Genomic DNA, 19,408 nt, shown 5'->3' on the forward strand with positions numbered 1-19,408 from the left:
TGATCTTGAAAGTAGAGATAGTGTCTGTCTCCTGAATCCAAACTGGAAGCTGGTTCAACAGAAGAGTCTTTGTAGATGAAACCACTGCCAACAAAATTAAAAGTATAAATCAGTCGTCACCCTTTCCAAATGGTTGAGGATGTAGTTACACGTGTCTAAACAGTAGGGGGCACTAAAACTGATGTAAACCAGGATTTAGGTCAAGTTTTCCTCTCAAAGTCGACTCTGATACTTTGACTCTGATACTTTGACTCTGAGGAGTCGGAGGCGGTTCGACCTCTTCCAGGATCAAAAGGCAGCTGACGGAGACTCCCAGGTATTCAGCCTGCAGTGGGGTGAAGGCCTTAGAGTTGGTGCATGGTCTCCACTGCAGGCTGAATACCTGGGAGTCTCCAGTTGAACTATCGTGAACCGGTCACCACAGTCCTTTGAGGGTTACTCCTCGTTATCTGACTTTCTGCTTGTTTTCGTGCGGCAGGTGACGACAGACCGTCTGTGGAAAGTGGTTTACAACGAGCTGGGCGGATGCCCCGGCAGCACCAGCGCTGCGACCTGCACCAGGAGACACTACGAGAGGTGAGACAGACATCATCTCTGACTGCGCTCACCGAGCATTTCAGACCGTTTTACACTCAAAAGTGAGCAAAGGGAAGTGACGAGGGTCTGTAAGCAGAGAGGAAAACCAGCCAGTGGGCTTCGTACCTTCATCCAGCAGAGGTCAGCGCTGGATGAAGCGGTCATTAGTGTTAGAGAGCAGGAAAGCTCCCTGTACCTGAGTAGACCATGTGCATTACTGTGCACATTATTATCCTGGCTCCGTAATATCCTGACAGATGTAATGGAAATACTGAAAACTAAACCCTTGACCTTTGACCTGTGACTAAAAGGGTCCACATGCTAAAGTTCAGGTTTCTGTGTCTCAGGCTGATGCTTCCTTATGAAGAACACCTCAGAGCGGGCGGAGCAGAGTTTAAAGTCCCAGAATCCCCGGTGGTGCCGAAGCCCAGAGGCATCAGAGGCAGGAGACCACATCCCAGAGGCAAAAAGCCGGGACCCAGACCCCGGGAGAGGAAGATGGCCACACCACCTGCTGCTGCTTCTCCCACCATGCATGATGACGTGAGCTGACAGCTTTGTTTTCATCTGTTACTAACACTGCTGAACGCTGATGCTCCGTAACAGATGCTCGGGTGATGCTGTGATGGGGGGACGCTGACACTGCCGCCTCGGGGTGGGCGGTAGAAACGGTAGAAATTTATACCGCTCTACGGCGATAGCGCATGTTGATGGTGTCATCAAGCTGCCCCTGTGTTGGTCGAAAGCATGGCAGCAGCTGCAAACAACATCATCTGCAAATTATGGCGGGCGACAGTCATAGCAAAGAGATGAAGCACTTTTGGAATATGGGGGAAGCCAAAAACTGCGCTTCCTCCACTTCTGTACCACTGATTCATTAATGCTGAATTCTCTGGCAGCTGCTCTGTTCCCATGTTGTTGCAGTATATTAATGACTCACCTGTGGATGGATTATCTCAGTTGTTCTCCTGACTGACGTTTGGTCCGTTTACAGCATCCTGCCATGCGACTGTATTTGTCTCTAACCATCAGGAACCCTCACATTAACTTTTACCAAGTGGAGAAAAGTTAGCGTTCATCCTCCAGCTTCACTGTGTTTATGTTATGCTAACATAGCTGTGTTGCTAGCCACCACCACTTCAGTAACCCTGCAAACGTCACTGCTTTAATTGGCTTAGTTGGTTCACCTCCAGCCTCTCTTGCCTCTGAACAGGTCCCAAACCCGAACGGCACCATGGTGGCAAAGAGAGGTCGAGGCCGGCCGCCGGGCACGCGAAACAAGGCCACGGTGCTCGCTCAGGCAAAGCTGCTGGCACTGCAGCAGGCGAAGGTCAAAGGCAGTGCGGTGGAGATGACGCAGCAACAGCTTCCAGCCGTGGGCCGCGGAGGAACTGCCGCCAGCGGCATGCACAGGGTAACGACCACGAAACACTCGTACACGCCTGTGAGGAGGTTTGATTTGACTGCATGTGATTCATTTCCTTCTCTGCTCCCTGCAGCCGGCCATCCTGCCCATCACCATGCCCCTCACCCCGGACCTCGCCCCCCTCGCCGGCCCCTTCATCTCTTTCCAGCCCAAACCGAAGGAGGTGAAGACAGAGCGAGGGGAGTCTGTGGTTCCCGCCACGGGCGTGCTCCTCTCCGCGCTGCCGCGCCACTTCATCAGAGGCTCTCTGAGCGGCTTCAGCCCCATCAAAGGCTTGTGTCCTTCGGACGTGTTCAGGAGCCGGCTGGGACTGCAGAGGGGCCCCGAGAGCCCTGCCCTGACGCCCCAGAACCCGAGCCAGCACCATCCAATCATCTACACCCCCCAGCCGAAGAGTGGGAGCCCAGACACCCCTCACCCGAGCGGGGAGCAGCCACAGCCCCACCCCCTCCAGCAGCACCACACCCATTGCTCAGGGTGTAACATGGACGAGGGGGGGCCGAGAGGAGGCGGGCGAGAGGCTAGAACCCGGCCCCCCATGCCCCCCCTCCGAGTCCTTCCCGTGAACCTTGACTGCAGCGTTCAGGTGTGTCAGCTGATGAGGACTCGTTGCTTGGGCCCGTCCCAGCTGCAGATGTTCACGCGGTGCCTGTCCGAGGCTCTCTCCCAGGACCTGAACGCCAAGCCCACCCCTCCCCCCGAGCAGGCGCTGCCCCTCAACCTCAGCAAACGGTTCACGCCGAAGAGACCCGCCGCGGAAGGGCCGGAGCCGAGCCGGGCCGTCGTCAATGGGAACGCCGACCAGCTGCCGGCCAAGAGAGTGAGGACCGGCTTCACAGAGCCAGCTGAGGAAACGCGCTCCAGCTCCGCAGGAAGTGCAGCAGGAGGAGCGGCGGTGGTGGGAGGAGGAGGGCAGGTCGAGGTGGAGATGAAGAACCAGGATGAACCCGCAGATCTGAGCTCGCCCAGCAGGATCCGGGCCTTCCTGCTCGGCCTGCCGCCCTTCAAAGTCAAACTGGAGGAGGATCTGAATGGCGTGCGGTTCGGGAAGTTCGTCCCTAAAGTCGAGAGCGGAGAGGATCCGCTAAAAGATGTGAAGGAGGAGGATGAGGAGGAGGTGGCAGTAGAAAAGATGGCGATGGAAGGGAGAGACTGCGGAGACTGCTCCAGCCGCGGCGCCGCCAATGCTGACACGCAGTGTTTTTAACTCCCGCCGCTCTGATTTGTTGGAAGATGCCCTATCACGTCAGCGCCTGAACCCACGGGAGCGCGGAGCTTTCGTTTCTCCATCTTCACCAACTCTTCCTCTTCGCGTTTTAGTTTTTTTCCACTCACGTCGTCGGACGAACTCTGCGGAGGAACGACGGCTCATGACAATCACGCATCTCACCGGAGACGAGACACGGACTCGGACACACACTGCCATAACCTCCATAACACTACGATTGACTCCGCCGTCAGAGATCCACAAAGTCAGAATCAGTGTCCATCTATGGGTGATGCTATGCATCGGGACTTCATTAACTAGCATTAAGAGTGTACTGTAGTTTGTAGCTTTTAAATTGTACTCTACGTCTGTAGAGACAGAGTTATTTTCTGATAAGGTGTTTAGATGTTACGTGAGCAAAAGAAAAAAGAAGCAGCTCCTCTCAGTCTTCACGTTATAGCTCGTTAAGTGAAGCGTTTATAGTCCTGTTCGTTAGCTCTAATGATGTAAACTTTCTCACACACGTGCCTTAAATCGGCCTGCGAGCTGCTTCGTCGCCGGCTTCAAACACATTCTCTTAAAGAGATACCTTGATGATGGACCTGTGTCCCTCAGCTCTCTTGTAGAGCTGCTTCCAGGCCTGAGAAAAATTGGCGTTTCAGTGTTTCTCAGAGTTCGTTAAGCTCGTAACGACTGCGCGGACCCTCCACCTCATTGGTTTCCTTATAAACCCTCAGCAGCTACGATGGCGCCCTCATCACTACCAGCCTTCACATTAGAGCTCGTACCAAACTCGTAGCCCAAGCATTCAGACTACCTCAGGTTCTTTTATAGTTTCTCGCCTGCTTCATATGTTCAAGGGGAGTATCCCAGCATGCATTAGGGTAGGAGGCCAGTCCATAAACGCACATAGATGGATGCCAAGCATGTGGAGTTAAACTGTTAAAACACGTCTTCTCCTCAACTCCTACAAACTGTTAGGAACTACTTTTAGTGGCGGATTGATCCGTATATAGGGGTGTTTAGGGCAGCGTGAGATCAGAAAGTTCCAGCACAGCTGCTCGGGAGGCAGGCACTAGCTGACCTCCAGCGTTGATTTTTCAGCTTCTTTTTAATTTCTCAAAGTGGACAAACTCAGACGGAGGGATCTGAGGGAGGGGTTCAGGAGGTGAGCAAAGATTAGGAATCACCTGGTGCAGGTGAGGGATAAATTCACGGTTTACAACTTGATGAATGTGGAGAACATGACGGACTTCACCTGCTGAGCCTGTCAGGAAGTCTGGAGTCTTCGTCTGGTTCGTAGAGCGAACGCTCGCCATCCGTGATGGTCAGAGTGCGACTCCGTAGCTCCAACTCTGGACCTCTCAGAGAAGAGGATCTTTAATGTGAAACCAGGTTTCCGGTCCTTTGACGGGCCAATGTCTGGGACTTTCTGATCACCTCGTCGCGGTTTCCTGCGGCTTCACGAGCGCTCGAGTCGTCTCCATCCGGACCTCATTACATCTCGTTTTGAGAGCGGCGCCGTCCTTTGCGGGAGCGGCGAGACGATTCTGCACCGCTCTCCGATGCGCGTCGGACCTGTTAGTTCGGTTTCTGTTTGATTCAGTCGTGTTTAGGAAAAAGCTCCACCAAAGACTGCGAAACGGATCCTTCATCACTTCATCATCATCATCCTGTCATTTAAAGTGCGTACATGAAACCCAACAAACATCAAGGTATCCCTTTAAGTCGCCTTTTCCTGTTTGTTTTCTGCCACAGACGTTGGTTCAGATTTGCACACCTACTGTACACACTCGCTTTTCCTCGTTTCCTTTCTTCCTGCCCGAGTAGTCGAATCAACTACGACACCGAAATTAAGTGGTGCTGTTTGCTTAGTTTTGTTGCCATATTATTGTTGCTATTATTGTTGTTGTTCTTTTCATCGCCATCACGTGTCGAGAGGAAAAGTTCCTCGTAGCCGACCTAATTTTCCTGAGAATTTTAAGAAAGTCTATTTTAATTAAAAGAAACTGTGGCTTGTTTATGAAAATACGTGCAGGACTTTTTCCTCCTGATTTATTCGACTCTTGGCTTCATGTGAGGCAAATCGTTTGTGAATGAGTACGCGAGTAGAGATGTACACACTCAGTCGGTCGTAGCTGGGCAGACGCACCAAAGTACTCGACCGGGACTTTTCCGTGACCTCTGTCGGAGTTTTAGGACTTCAGGATTTTCTTCTTCACTCGTGGGGAAAATGAGCAGTAACCAGGAGACGATGGTGAATACCGGTAAATACAAAGTCTTATTCCCCTTCATGCAGTAACAACAGTGAGAACAGGGTAACTACTGTACATAATGGCTCTGCTTCTTCCTGTCAGAACACCTTTATTTATTGTAGGTGAGGCGCTTCAGAGGGAACGAGTTCATAAACCTCCAAACGTTTCCAAAAAACGCATGTACACTCGGTTTTATCGTCCTGCAGACGCAGCGTGTCTTTTCAGGCTTTACACTCGATTTTACACAAGAAATGTGACAGAAGTGGTTGTGTGAAAGTTTTCCACCTGCACCTTTAGCTTTTGGCGAGCTGTACCGCTTACTTTAACGCACAACTTAGGACTTTATCAAAGGGGACCGATTCTGCTCATTTCCTTTATTTTTATTCTTCAACTCTACCAGAGCAGCTTTGCATGACTCATAGCTCAAAATAATCCTTATTTTTATTAAACTGGGCTTTAACTTTATCGTATGTCTAAAACAAGCTGTTTTAGCTCCAGTGTCTCTAAGGAAACCCTCCTGAAAAGCCTGCTTTCCTCTGATTGTCCAACTGCTGTAAGCCTCCTGAGGGGCAGCAGCCAGTAAAGCCTACAGTAGAGTGGCATGTGTGCAGATGACCCCTTAAAAGCACCCCAGGAGTAACCGATGAAGACGAGGTCACATTTCAAAACTAGCAAAATGACTGGGTTTGCATCAAATGTTAGCGAGGGTGGTCTTTGCATGTTCAGATGTTCTTGGAAGAACCCGGAAACTTTCAATGATTTTCAATCCACGTCTTTGTCGATTAATACTGAGGTGCTAGAACTTGTCACTAAGGGTACCCTCGCTGCCAAAAAGCAGGTGTTTGAAGCGCAGTTAACTTCACAAAACTTTCTTCTTCTTCACAAAATCGCTTCACTCGCCATTATGTCATCCTGACCTTTGAATCAACTCGTCTTCCTCTGTCGTAGGACCTCGTTCACTTTGATTCACCTCAGCTTCTCACTGGGCGCCTCCCAGTCAAACCATAACTCCACTGGACCAGTTTTCTCTTTAATCTCTAACTAAGTAAGTAATTTTTAGCTGCATTTATTGTTGACGAGGCAAAGTCAGGTGAAGGGAGGTCTTCTAGTTTAGAGCTGGAGAATCAGGTGAAACCAGTGTGAGACTAGGTTTGTTCCTGGTTATTTAAACTGAGTTTGTTAAAGTTTCTTTAGGTATAATTTCAGTCTTTTTTTTCTTTTCCCATTTGATCTTAAATTTTCCAATGTTTACATTTTGTTATGCATGTTCAGCAGATCTTATATCCAGTGTTTTGCACACTACTCCAGCATCAAGACTCAAACGGCACTGCTCATTTCTGTAAAGTTCTTCAAATTTAAGTGCCTGATACTTTGGATTGGAGTTGATACTTGCAGGCGAATGAGCTCATTGGCCTTCACAACATTGACTTGAACAACGGCTCCTGCAGTCGGATGGCGTTTCTTTGACCTGTTGGGTGAAATGAGGTAAAGCCGCGGTGTTGGAGGCAGGACGCTCGCTCAGCTCCGTCTGTTGGAGCAAACTGGACCTAACGAGGACGCCGAGTAGCTGGACGGACATTCATGAAGAAAAATTATCAAATCTTTTTTAAAAGGTGCTGCACGCCACATTTTAACATCTGACGTTGCTGCATCAATGTGACTGTTAAAAAGAGAGAAAGCTTTCCTCTGGCTTCTATATCAGTGTCAAAAAATTAGCTACATGTCAGATGCTCCTAAAGACGACTATTTTAATCAATTCTGTATTTTTGAATAAACTATTGAATGTTTGGCCGAATAAAGTGTTTCAAAAAAAATATTAGAAATTTTTTAAACTGAGTTAGAATTCAGCAGATTTAAAAAACTGGGACGTTGTTGTTTCTACTTATGTGATTTTCTTTATTTCCTGCTGCACATCTCCTGCTCCAGGAGAAGATCAAAGTTTCAAATGTTGGTCTAAGTCCTCCTGGCTCTGTATGACATCACAGAGAGGGGATTTCCCTTGTATGGTCCTCTGGCAGAGAAATTAAATGTTTCCAGGTGTTAAAAATGCTGCTTGTGGCACCTTTAAAAACTCTTGGATGTTACACACTGACGAATGTCTCACTCACATCTGCCTGTGATCTCATTTTTAAATCACCTGACACGTTTTTGTTTTCATGATTTTTGTCCCGTTTTTGTTTGTTTTTCCCATGGAAACGAACCCTGGATCAGCAGAAGCATCTCGTGTTTTTTTTTTTTTCTCTGCAACCTGAGTTGAACTTTTGGTCTCAGTCAACCGGAGAGAACGAACGCTTCCCCGAGATGTTTGATTTGAACTGCAGGAGTTTGTTTTTAAACCCTCTCGATTGATTATGTTAAACAGAACTTCCTTTTTGTTTCTGTAAACAGCTAGCAGTGTCAGGTACCATTCCATTTTAACACTGTATATTTATAATAAAAGTAATCTGTTAATAATTCCTTTGTAATGTTTCCTCCAGTATTCACGATGTTCCTTCACTTGAGGACGGTGTTCAGATGGAAAAGTCTCGATGTCACGGAAATTTGTATGAGATGATATTCAAATATTTGAGTTAGAATTTGAAAAGAAAACAAGAATTTTTATAGAATTTTTATGGCAGTAAAGTAGATTTCTCAGAATAAACTATCTTTATAGTGTTTTACAGGCAAATTAAAAAGAATGTATGTAAAAGTTTGTCACAGTGGACGTTAACATTTCAGCCACTGCTGTGTCGGTTTTATGGAGCCACAAGTGACCATATTTGGAAGAGAGGGTGGAGTCTTGTGTGATCAGCTAATGCTAGTTGACCTTTTACACCAAACACACCAAACTAAGGTTTCGGTCACAGAGGCATAGAGACGGGTTAGTTGCCATCTGATAACCACAGCTTCACAGTATTTGCCCCGAAAGCCTTGTGATTGCTTTGGTTGCTAGAAGATTGGCCGTAGTTTGCATGAAACAGGGAGACTTCTTTGAAAACACTACCTGGTGAGCTGTGGAGAAAGTCGAACAAAAGCCAATGCAAACCAGAACCGGAGACCTTTCACCTTCAAAGTAAAAGTTCTTTTACTGCTGCAAACAGTTTCAAAAGTAAGCTTCCATAGCAGCCAGCGTTTCACTCATGACAGAAGACGATGTTAACAAGTAGAAATATATGAAGTTGGAATTATTATTATTATTATTATTATTATTATTATTATTATTATTATTGTGTCCTGCTGGTAAAGCTTCCAGGCTGCCTTCCCTCATAGTAGCCATCCCTCAAGACTTTCTCAATTTGAAGCAACACGGTATCAGGGATTGTAACATCTAGTCCTTTCATTAAATTAGAATTTTATTTTATTTTTTTAATCAAGCTTTCAAAATACTTTGAGTTACAAGTTGTGTGGGTTATTTTTAGAACAAAGTTTTCCTCTTAAATGACGCTGGAAGTTGGATTTGAAGAATTTTGGAAATTGTCTTTTATGAAAACACAAAATGTGACTAAAGTAACAAAAGAGAACTTCTATAAAAGCAGTAATGTTACAGACAGCCTGTCCTGTCCTGCTCAGCAGTACAAATATTAAGTCATTTGTTTCCGTAAGCAAAATAAGAATTAACTGTTTAAAATAATCTTTTGATTGTGACATTATTCTTATTTTATATCAGATGTAAACTTGATTATAAAAAGCTGTACGATATTTGCAGGTAAGCAAATTTTTCCCCGTGTATACTGTTAGCGTGAACCACTCAGCCAGGGGTTAGCATTTACAGATGTTTGCTAACTGGTCTCTAAATCTGTAACTCTGGACATTTTTTTGTCTGTTTGGGGGGGGGGGGGTTGTTTTCATAAACTTTTGTTAAAAATAGTAAATTTAATGTCAGATTATTTAACATCACAAGTGTAGGTGTAATAATAATAATAGAAATGATGTAAGAATTTTTTTGTATCCTTATACATATTAAATATACTAATAACACTTAGTGTCGTCGTCCCCCCCCCCCCCCCCCCCCCAATAATATGGATATCTACAGGGTGGGCCATTTATATGGATACACCGTAATAACATGGGAATGGTTGGTGATATTAAAGTCCTGTTTGTGGCACATTAGTATATGTGAGGGGGCAAACTCCTCAAGATGGGTGGTGACCATGGTGGCCATTTAGAAGTCGGCCATCTTGGATACAACTTTTGTTTTTTCAATAGGAAGAGGGCCATGTGACACATCAAACTTATTGGTAATGTCACAAGAACAACAATGGTGTGCTTGGTTTCAACGTAACTTTATTCTTTCATGAGTTATTTACAAGTTTCTGACCACTTATAAAATGTGTTCAATGTGCTGCCCATTGTGTTGGATTGTCAGTGCAACCCTCTTCTCCCACTCTTCACACACTGAGGAGAAATGCCAGCACAGGCATCAAGTATCTGTAGTTTCAGGTGCTGCACATCTCGTATCTTCACACCATAGACAATTGCCTTCAGATGACCCCAAAGATAAAAGTCTAAGGGGGTCAGATCGGGAGACCTTGGGGGCCATTCAACTGGCCCACGACGACCAATCCACTTTCCAGCAAACTGTTCATCTAGGAATGCTCGGCCCTGGCACCCATAATGTGGTGGTGCACCATCCTGCTGGAAAAACTCAGGGAACGTGCCAGCTTCAGTGCAGAAAGAGGGAAACACATCATCATGTAGCAATTTCAAATATCCAGTGGCCTTGAGGTTTCCACTGATGAAGAATGGACCCACTATCGTTGTACCCCATATACCACACCAAACCATCACTTTTGTTGTTCCAACAGTCTTGGAGGGATCCATCCAATGTGGGTTAGTGTCAGACCAATAGCGGTGGTTTTGTTTGTTAACTTCACCATTCACATAAAAGTTTGCCTCATCACTGAACAAAATCTTCTGCGTGAACTGAGGGTCCTGTTCCAGTTTTTGTTTTGCCCATTCTGCAAATTCTGTGCGCCGATCTGGGTCATCCTCGCTGAGATGCTGCAGTAGCTGGAGTTTGTAAGGGTGCCATTTGTGAGTAGCTAATATCCGCCGAAGGGATGTTCGACTAATGCTACTCTCCAGTGACATGCGGCGAGTGCTACGCTGTGGGCTCTTGCTGAATGAAGCTAGGACAGCCACTGATGTTTCTTCATTAGTGACAGTTTTCTTGCGTCCACATTTTGGCAAATCCAACACTGAACCACTTTCACGAAACTTAGCAAGCAGTTTACTGACTGTAGCATGGGAGATGGGTGGTCTCGTAGGGTGTCTTGCATTGAAATCTGCTGCAATGACCCGGTTACTGCGTTCACCAGATATCAACACAATTTCCATCCGCTCCTCACGTGTTAACCTCTTAGACATGTCAATGGCTGTGAACAAAGAGGAACTTGTAAATAACTCATGAAAGAATAAAGTTACGTTGAAACCAAGCACACCATTGTTTTTCTTGTGACATTACCAATAAGTTTGATGTGTCACATGGCCCTCTTCCTATTGAAAAAAACAAAAGTTGTATCCAAGATGGCCGACTTCTAAATGGCCACCATGGTCACCACCCATCTTGAGGAGTTTGCCCCCTCACATATACTAAAGTGCCACAAACAGGACTTTAATATCACCAACCATTCCCATGTTATTACGGTGCATCCATATAAATGGCCCACCCTGCACATATATGATAGGAAAAATTATGTTGACTTAATTTTTGGATGTTAATTATGAATGATGATGAAAACTCTTCAGCATCATTTTGATTTTTGCTCTTCTTTTTTGAGCAAATTCCTGCTTTTTAAAGTTGAACAGAAACAATAATGACCTCCAGATTTTTTTCTAAACCTTGTGATTCCTCAATCCGACCACTAGATGGAGCCAGAGACCTGGAAGAATTGAGTCCCGTGTGGAAGCTTTTATTATGGAGAGCAGAAACACTGACCAGTTTTCTCGAGTCATCTTTTTGCTCTCATGTTAGCTTCTCTGTGTAATTTGTTGTCATGTAAAAATGTAATTAAGATTATAATTATTTAATTGTTATTTATTTAATCATGATTAAATTAAACATTCTTTAAAAAATATCCTCCAGATAGTTTTGAGTCTAAATTTAAAGTAAAATATTTGCCCTCAGATTTTTATTGCCAGCTTTATGCCTAATGAAACGCAGGTCCTTGTGTTGTGAGTGATTAGACAGAGTTGTGTCCCCACAACAGTAGTAATACAAGAACACACACACACACACATTCCTCTGCTGCTGGACTTTTAAACTCACCGTGTTTTAAAAAAAAGAAAAGGCATCCTGAGAGCAAACACTCAAACCGAAGAGGAAATGAGCACATTCCTGAGTCTGCTGCAGGAGCACTGTTACTCACAGTGTGTGTGCGTGCTGTTTACAGAGGTCTGTAGATGAAGACATGCAGGTTTGACCTTTGACACCAATGACCTAACTCATGGAAGTGACGTCACAATGAGATGAATTTTAAGGAGGGTGATGTAGTTCAATTAAACCAAAGCTCAGTGTGTTAATCGACACTGATGTTTAAATTAACACAAATAATAACAACACTGTCAGATGTTTCAGCGTTAATGCAAACGCTGAGACTCGAATCAGTGACTGTTTTGTTACACCAGTCATAGAATAACATCAACCTCTCATCTGACATAGTTTTTCAAATTATAATAATTTAAAAAGAAAACTGTGAAACTAATGAAACATGCAGACTAGTTTATTCTTTGCTAACGTGTCCATCAGGAACCCTGAATTCACATAATTTTGTAGTCTTCGCCATCTTTATTGAAATTATGATGTTATATATTTGTGTTTGTGCCGCAGCCTCTCTGAGACCACTTTTCAGCTGTTACTGTTAATTAGCTATAAGCTTACTGACCAGGCTAGCTCGTGTTAGCTGATAACTCAAATACGGTCACAGGCAGGAGCTTTAAAACAATGGTGACTTCAAGGTGGCAACCATCCATTTTTACATACAGTCAATAGTTTCGAAATATAGTTGTTGTTTTCTTCTCTCTCCTTGGAAAGAACTGGAAATGTTTGCCGGCCTCAGCTTGTAAATCTGTGCTCAGATTCAAACTCTGGCTCCTTTTTGGGAATAAAAAATGTAGTTTTAGTTTGAATGATGAGCTGAGAGTCTGATTCAAATATCAGCATTTCTATTCACCTTATGAGGAAATGTATTTTTCTGTGTCATGTATCTAAAACAGCTGAAAGTTTAGATTCAGCCACTTCATTTTGAACATTTGAGCCTCTGTGAGACGTTTGTGTTCCTGCAGACTTTGTGTCTTTCGGTGTCTTTCGGTTTCTGCTCTGGATTACAGAACTCACCGTGGGGCTCCGTCTCATTGGTTTGGTATGCGAGTTGTGTTTTTCCTGCAGACTTTTAACCCCTTGAGACTCATAAATATTTCTTTCTGAAGTCTCCAGTCTTTGTCTGCGCTCAACTGTAAAAATAAAACCCAGACAGGAGAAAGAAATCTAATAATCTCAATGAAAACACAGCTTCAGCAGCAAAGACAGAAAAGTCTGACACTGAGAATGTGCAGAACAAGAACGGCTTTTCGGAAGCAACGGTGCGAGTGCAGATTATCGTCTGACAAAAACAAACTAAATATCAAGAAAAAGTCACGACGAGATGTTTTATTGATCAGAGGTTCCTTTTGTTCGTCACGACTCCCTGAAACTGAAATGGAGGATGTCACAAAGAGACTCACGATGTGACTGAAACATGTAAAATCGAATCTACAGTTCCTAAATAATGTCTGAAACACTGACAGCACCACAGGACGTGCTTTAGGAGCTTTTGATTGATCCACCAGTGAAAACACAACTCAGAGTTATCTTATGTCTCTTAGATGTTTCCAGTCCGTTAAACACATTTATAAACTCAACAGTAACTCTGATTTGGTCACATTTAGTCATAAAAACATTGTTTATACTGCATCACAGTGGGGAGGGAGGCAGCTGCAGAACATATCCTCCTGAGAGTTGGTGCAATAAAAGAGTTCAGAGGTGTAACAGGGCCTCCTCCACGCTGGACATGCTTGAAACGCCTCACCTGTAGGAGGCACCTCAGTCAGATGTTACCGTGGCTGGATGTGGAGGAGCAGCATCCCCGTTTCAGAGCTCAGTGAGAATTACCTCTGTGTAATAAAATCGAATGGCACAGCGAAGAGGCACGAAGCCAAGAAACAGCTGAGACCTGTGATTAGAAAGTAAGCCGGCCCCCAAACTGATATGAGCTGACTGAGGCGGACTGATGGCCGATAAAACGTTTTCAGCATCAGTTTGTCGCACAGGTAAAAGCAAAGAAATCTCCCAAAACCTTCACATCCTCGCCGCTCTGAACCTTACTGACGACACGCCTGACGGAGGAGTCAGAAGAGTGAAGGGTCGCTTGCGGGAAGCAAGTTTGCCTCGCTTAAAGCCAACAAACTCCTGGGAGGATCCGTCACACGAGGCTGGATGTCATTGTTCACCGTGTTTGAAGGCGAGACCATACTGCCCATCAGGCTCCAACAGTGGAGTCTGGAGGTGGGAACATTGTGGTGTGAGGCTGATTTTCAGCACACAGCCAAGGAAAATAAAGCTGCTGCAGTGGCCCACTCAATCACCGAAGGAATCTGTGGAAAAAAGCAAAAGTTCACAGAAGTCAAACTTTCACATTCATCTGGAAGAATGGGATAAAAATCCCACCAGATCAACGCCTGTGCTAGTTTCTCCAGGAACACAGGATACTGAAGGAGTCCAGTTAGCAAATTAATCATCTTTAACTGGGTTTAAACTTCAGCTTCTCCTTTTTTGTCCCTTTTTCAGGTCTCGTGATGTTTCGTGTATGAATGAGACGGGACCAAAGAACGGTTAATGCCTGGTGATGTGAGATCTTCGGGCTCTGTGAAGGTGCTCTCACACATGCTGGTTTAAAGCTCGCGGTCACGGCGTTCAGAGCTGATCTTCAGCTCGTTTCACCCCCACACAGTTTTTTTATTGCTCTAATCTGTTTCAACATCCCGACGCCTCTTTACTTGGACGGAAACATTCGGAGCGTCTGATCTTCATAATTTCTTGATAAACATCTTTCATTTGAGAGGATCCAAACACGTCGAGTCATCGGAGGATGCAGATTTAGGAGCTTAGAGACAAACTAAATGACAAAGAGTTTGGATTTGTGGAGCTTCTATTTGATCCCAAAGGAAAACTAAGAGACGTGACTGCTGATGGACAAAAGGGGAGACGCTCTGTCTCACACACAGACCACAGATGGGAAGTGAACCTCTGCTTTTCCTTTGTCCTCCATCTGTCCACGTGTCTGCCTCCTCCTCCAGGCGTCCCGATGTAGATGCTGATCAATGGATCAATCGATACCCCGCCGTCACACAGCAGCGAGGTTTGGACAAAGGACCAGAGAAACCTTTTGTTTCCTCCAGTTTTTACTGCAAAGAAACAGCAACGATTTATCTGCTGGAAACTACAAAATAAGAGCGTGTGAGATTGAACCAAACATCCTGTATGTGCGTGAACGTCACAGATTCCTACTTTTTCTGTTCCTGCGTCTTATTTTCTTTCACTGGAACCAAGTGAATATGAGACTCGTTTAAACGAAGGAAAACAGAAAAGACTAAGACTGCTTCTGTGTTGAGCAAAAACTGAACTGCACGAATCGTGAGTTTAAATACGAAACCCTGAGTGTGAGAGAGCGGTCGCTGTTTAATCCCAGTCGTGAGGTCATTATTTTCAGTACTGACAAAGGTGGAGCTTCTGTCTTCAATGTCAGAGTGAAAACATCAAGCTCATTTTGGAGGATTTCATCTTTGACGGTGCAGCGAGGAGGAGACGGAGGAGGGTGGGACTCAAACCCAGGTCGCTGTTTTTAACCTCGCGGTGTCCGGCCGCCCGCTGTTAGTGAAACTGCAGCGGATTGGTACAAACCAGAAACCGAAGCCACGGTGACGTCAGCGGCTGAAGTTTGGATTTTGGGTCACGCCATCTTGGTTTTTGGAGACACTGGAGTAAAGAAACAAAGCGTGCAGCAGCGTCACACCAAAGAACTTGCTACACTCGCCTGTGTCACCTCCACCTGTCAGTCACACAGGCCACGCCCCTATGTTGGAAAGAAAAGGATCCTGTTGGCGGCCCTCATGAGCTCAGCACCAACACAACGACCACAAAGGAAACGTTTTCTGCCCGGTACGACGGCGGCCGGGTAAAAGAGGCCGATGGTGCAGAGTCAGATTCTGTTTTAGTGCCTTGCTGAATGGCGCCGGCGTTCGTGGTCCTCCAGGATGCTCGGCAGCAGCTCGTCCTTTCCTTCTGCCCATGATGGCTTCTCTCCTTCGGCCTCCTCCACTTCTTTTCCCTTTGTTTTCCTGATGTGACATCATCGATCCGACCCTCCTCGTCCTCCCGATGAAGCACGTCGACACGTTTCCTGTTTGTGTCCCAGCTTTGCTTCCGTACATGAGGACAGGTGTGAAACCTTTCTGTTGCTGTGAGTTGGGCAGACGACGAACTCCAAAAATGAAACAATAATCGACCTGAAAGTCAAAGATTTTCACAGTTTGAAGTTAAAAGTTTGACGTGTTTCTGTTGTGCTTTGTGTTTCTATTCATTCAAAACGTAAAATAAAAACTCAAAGATAATAAAACTGTTTTGACTCAGCACACCGACATGCTGTAATCGATCATCGATCGATAGTCCTGATGTCGGCAGCGTCAGACCCAGCGATGCTGCTCACGCTCAGACCTCGTCCTCTGACTGAACAAACGAGGGGCGGGACTAGTCTTCATTCTTCGTTTTCATCCAGCAAGCTGAAAGTGAGAAACATCACAAACAGATTTTTAAAGGTTAAAAATGACAGCTCAACACACTCTGACCGACACGCCGTCTTTTAGCTCCGTTTTTGGTCTCCTTCACCTGTAAAACCCCTGACAGACCCCTTCAGCTCCACACAAAGCCATGAATAGTTTCACGTGTCGAGCCTTCATGCTGCTGTTAGGCCGAGCAGAGCGAGCTGTCAAAAACTGTCACGTGCATTTGGAAAAAGCTGCAACGCAACATTTAGGATTCAAATATACGTCACACACGGACAAAGACTGTACATAAAAGATGGACGTGGCCATTAGTTTCTGGATTTTGCGTTTGGAAGAAACAACTTTGGTGCGTGGACCACTGTCCTGTTGCTTTTTCTGTCTGTTTGTTTTACAGTAAGAAGTGACCATATTTGGATGATACTGGAATTTTCAGGTAATATTAACAAACTTGATTAATCAAAGTAGCCACGCCCCTAAATCCAGTATCCAGCTGGATCATTCGTGAGCAGGAAACTATCCACTGAGACCAAACACGCTTAATTCTGCTGGACAGCTGAACACAGGAGTGTATGAGGGCGGACTCACTGCTGAAGGCAGCCCCAAGAGTCCTCGATATAAATATGTAAAAACTGTGTGTGTTTCTGTTTGTTTGTATATGTGTCTTTCTTACTGCTGTTACACCCACATTTCCCCTCGTGGGACAATTAAAGGATTTTTCTACCAAAGTGGCCACGAGAAGAAATGAAAATTAAAATAAAAATGAAAAAGATTATTTTAAGGCTGATTTAAAATTTGCACTCAGAGAAATCATGCTGTGCAAAATCTTTTTTTCTTTTTTAAACTCGTCCGATTCTGCATCAATTTTTCCTGTTTTTCCGCCTCTACACCAGCTTTCATTAAATTCATCTCGGCAGGTTTTTTGTGCCTAATCTTGAATTATGGTGCACAGCTGAAAATAGTTTTTTTTTATCAGAGACTCGCTGTACCCACTCCCACAAACCGGCCGAGCACAAAGTGTTTCAGTCGTCTGACAGCCCGGGGAGAGAACGCTGGCAGTAATTTATGATCCCATGATGCATCAGTACTGTGAGGAGTAAACACGTGTGCACGGTGTCCTGGTAGTGCGGAGGTTTTTGAAAGGTGGTGCAGACTTTTGCAGTCGTGGTAAAGAGTCAGAGCAGTTATTTAGTGTGGAGCTAAAGGGTCGCCTTGCATGCAAATAAACACAAGAGGAACGAGTGCAGCGGGGTTCAGAGAGCTGAATGGTGGGCCGAGGGAGTTTCAGCAGCTTCACCTTGAACATAATCGCTGTCTGTGCCAATTAAAGCGCCACCAGCGCCCCCGCCCCTCCTCCATTATCCTCTGGCCTCTGAGAGCCGAGGGAAGGTATGTGGGCTCGGCGCCAGCCGGTGGGCCCGCTTGGGAGACAAACACCGAGGCGGCCTGCGTGGGGTTCAGCTCTCTGAGGCAGCCTGGTTTCCACAGCAACGGCCACCACCGCCAGCTGGGAAAAACCTCCTAAATGTCAACTTTTCCAGGAAACGGGGAGAAAAGAACCTCATTTTAAAGTCTCATTGCTTACAGGGTCCCCAAAAACCCTCAAAGACGGCTTCGAGAGACATTCTTGGGCCATTCGGTCATCAGAGATTCGTTTTGTCCGAGTTTGGCGTCGTTAATCTCCGTCTTCAACCAGATTTTATAGCTTTCATACAAACCTGATGTGTCTTTGCACTCCCCACCACACTGTCAGTGTCTGTTTGTACTTGACTCACACTGTAAGAACGTCTTCTGTTTGTTTCACCTCGTGTGATTGACAATAAAAACTCAGGCTCTGTTTTTTGTTCCATGTGAAGAGTTTAATGTCGGATTTGTGTGCTGCTGCCACACATATCTCACATATTTCACAGATTTTTCTGTGGATTTCATTTGTCTGAACTTCAGCATCGTAACACAGCAGCTAAAACAAAATAAAATTGGTTTCAGGTTAAAAGAGCCTTGCAGTAGCAGTATGTAACCCCAGTGTGCCCATGTTCACCCTCAGAGTGCCAAACTTACCCAAAATTCACCAAATTCTTCCTTTAACCCTGAAACTCTTAATCTGAAAATCAGACAGAAATGAACTAATGGGTTAAAAGTTGAATCATCTTTTATATATTAGTTTTTGGCCTCCATGTTTCGAAACTTCAGCTTTAGCGTAACGCCTGCTGAAATGTTAGCTTCCTGAAGTCAGAGGTTTGGGTTATCAGCCAGGTTAGCTGACACACGGACACTGAAACAGCATTTTTATGGACCCTGCAGCCGCCACATCCTCCTGTAGAAGCTGCAAAGGACTCAACGGTCTGAGTATTCATGGCTGAATCAGAGGAAATCTCCAGACTGCTACAACAGTAAGAAAAATAATGCTTGGGTTCAGATTTCTGTTACCAACTGAGTGGTGGCGGCTACTTTCAGGGACCTGCAGCACGGTTTTCTCTGGATGCAGCCACTCTTTGTGCAGACGAGAGAGCCTGACGTCTTAGTAATAAGAAAAAAAACAACCTTTGTTCACGTTTAATCACCACATGTGTACATGTGGTGATTAAACGTGAACATAAGAGACTCAGGAATGCATTAATGCCACTGAATGTCCTCACAAAGTTAGTGAAACAAGTGTGTGTGTGTGTGTGTGTGTGTGTGTGTGTGTGTGTGTGTGTGTGTGTATTAGCTCCTCCCCCTGCACACAGAGTGGAGCAGTCGCCCCAACAGGAAACATCTTTGGCCCAAAATACGAGAACCGCTCAACCAAACGACCTGAAACTCAACACGGAGCTCGTCGACATCCTCTGAAACACACCAGCTGAGTCTGAAGTGGATCAGCTGACCGTGGACGTTTCTGTCCATCTGAAGGTCAACATGAAGAGCTGCTGTCAGTGCAGTAGTCTCCCTGTAACATGTTTGTTGGCAGCATGTCCTACTCAGGTACATTTCTGCACTTTAACGTGAACATTTTGGTCCTTTTTCATTTCAGTTTTTTTTTTTTCCATTTATAGTCGTTGGAACATCGACCAATCACATTTCAGCAGGTAACCTGAAAATTAGCCACTGTACATAAGAACTGATGCTTTTTACAAGTTCACTCATAACTTCTATCATGTGTTGACTGATTGA

The 19,408-nt window shown here is 45.3% G+C and overlaps 1 protein-coding gene across 1 annotated transcript in view; it reads left to right on the top strand.

Annotated features, from left to right (window-relative positions):
- The window catches only part of LOC147320331 (uncharacterized), a 51,217-nt gene extending 42,572 nt beyond the window's left edge, over positions 1–8,645 (top strand). The window contains exons 9-12 of the mRNA XM_086308220.1: positions 479–576; positions 924–1,119; positions 1,790–1,990; positions 2,076–8,645. Coding sequence (XP_086164346.1) covers positions 479–576; positions 924–1,119; positions 1,790–1,990; positions 2,076–3,209 — 1,629 coding nt within the window. The 3' untranslated portion in view covers positions 3,210–8,645. The remainder of the gene's footprint in view (positions 1–478; positions 577–923; positions 1,120–1,789; positions 1,991–2,075) is intronic.
- Positions 8,646–19,408: the final 10,763 nt, after the last annotated feature.

The sequence above is a fragment of the Aulonocara sp. 'chitande type north' Nkhata Bay genome, linkage group LG10 (assembly GCF_057382095.1).
Source record: "Aulonocara sp. 'chitande type north' Nkhata Bay isolate Kocher_YH1m ecotype deep benthic linkage group LG10, A_spYH_male_GT1.1, whole genome shotgun sequence".
In the NCBI taxonomy this organism is placed as follows: domain Eukaryota; kingdom Metazoa; phylum Chordata; class Actinopteri; order Cichliformes; family Cichlidae; genus Aulonocara; species Aulonocara sp. 'chitande type north' Nkhata Bay.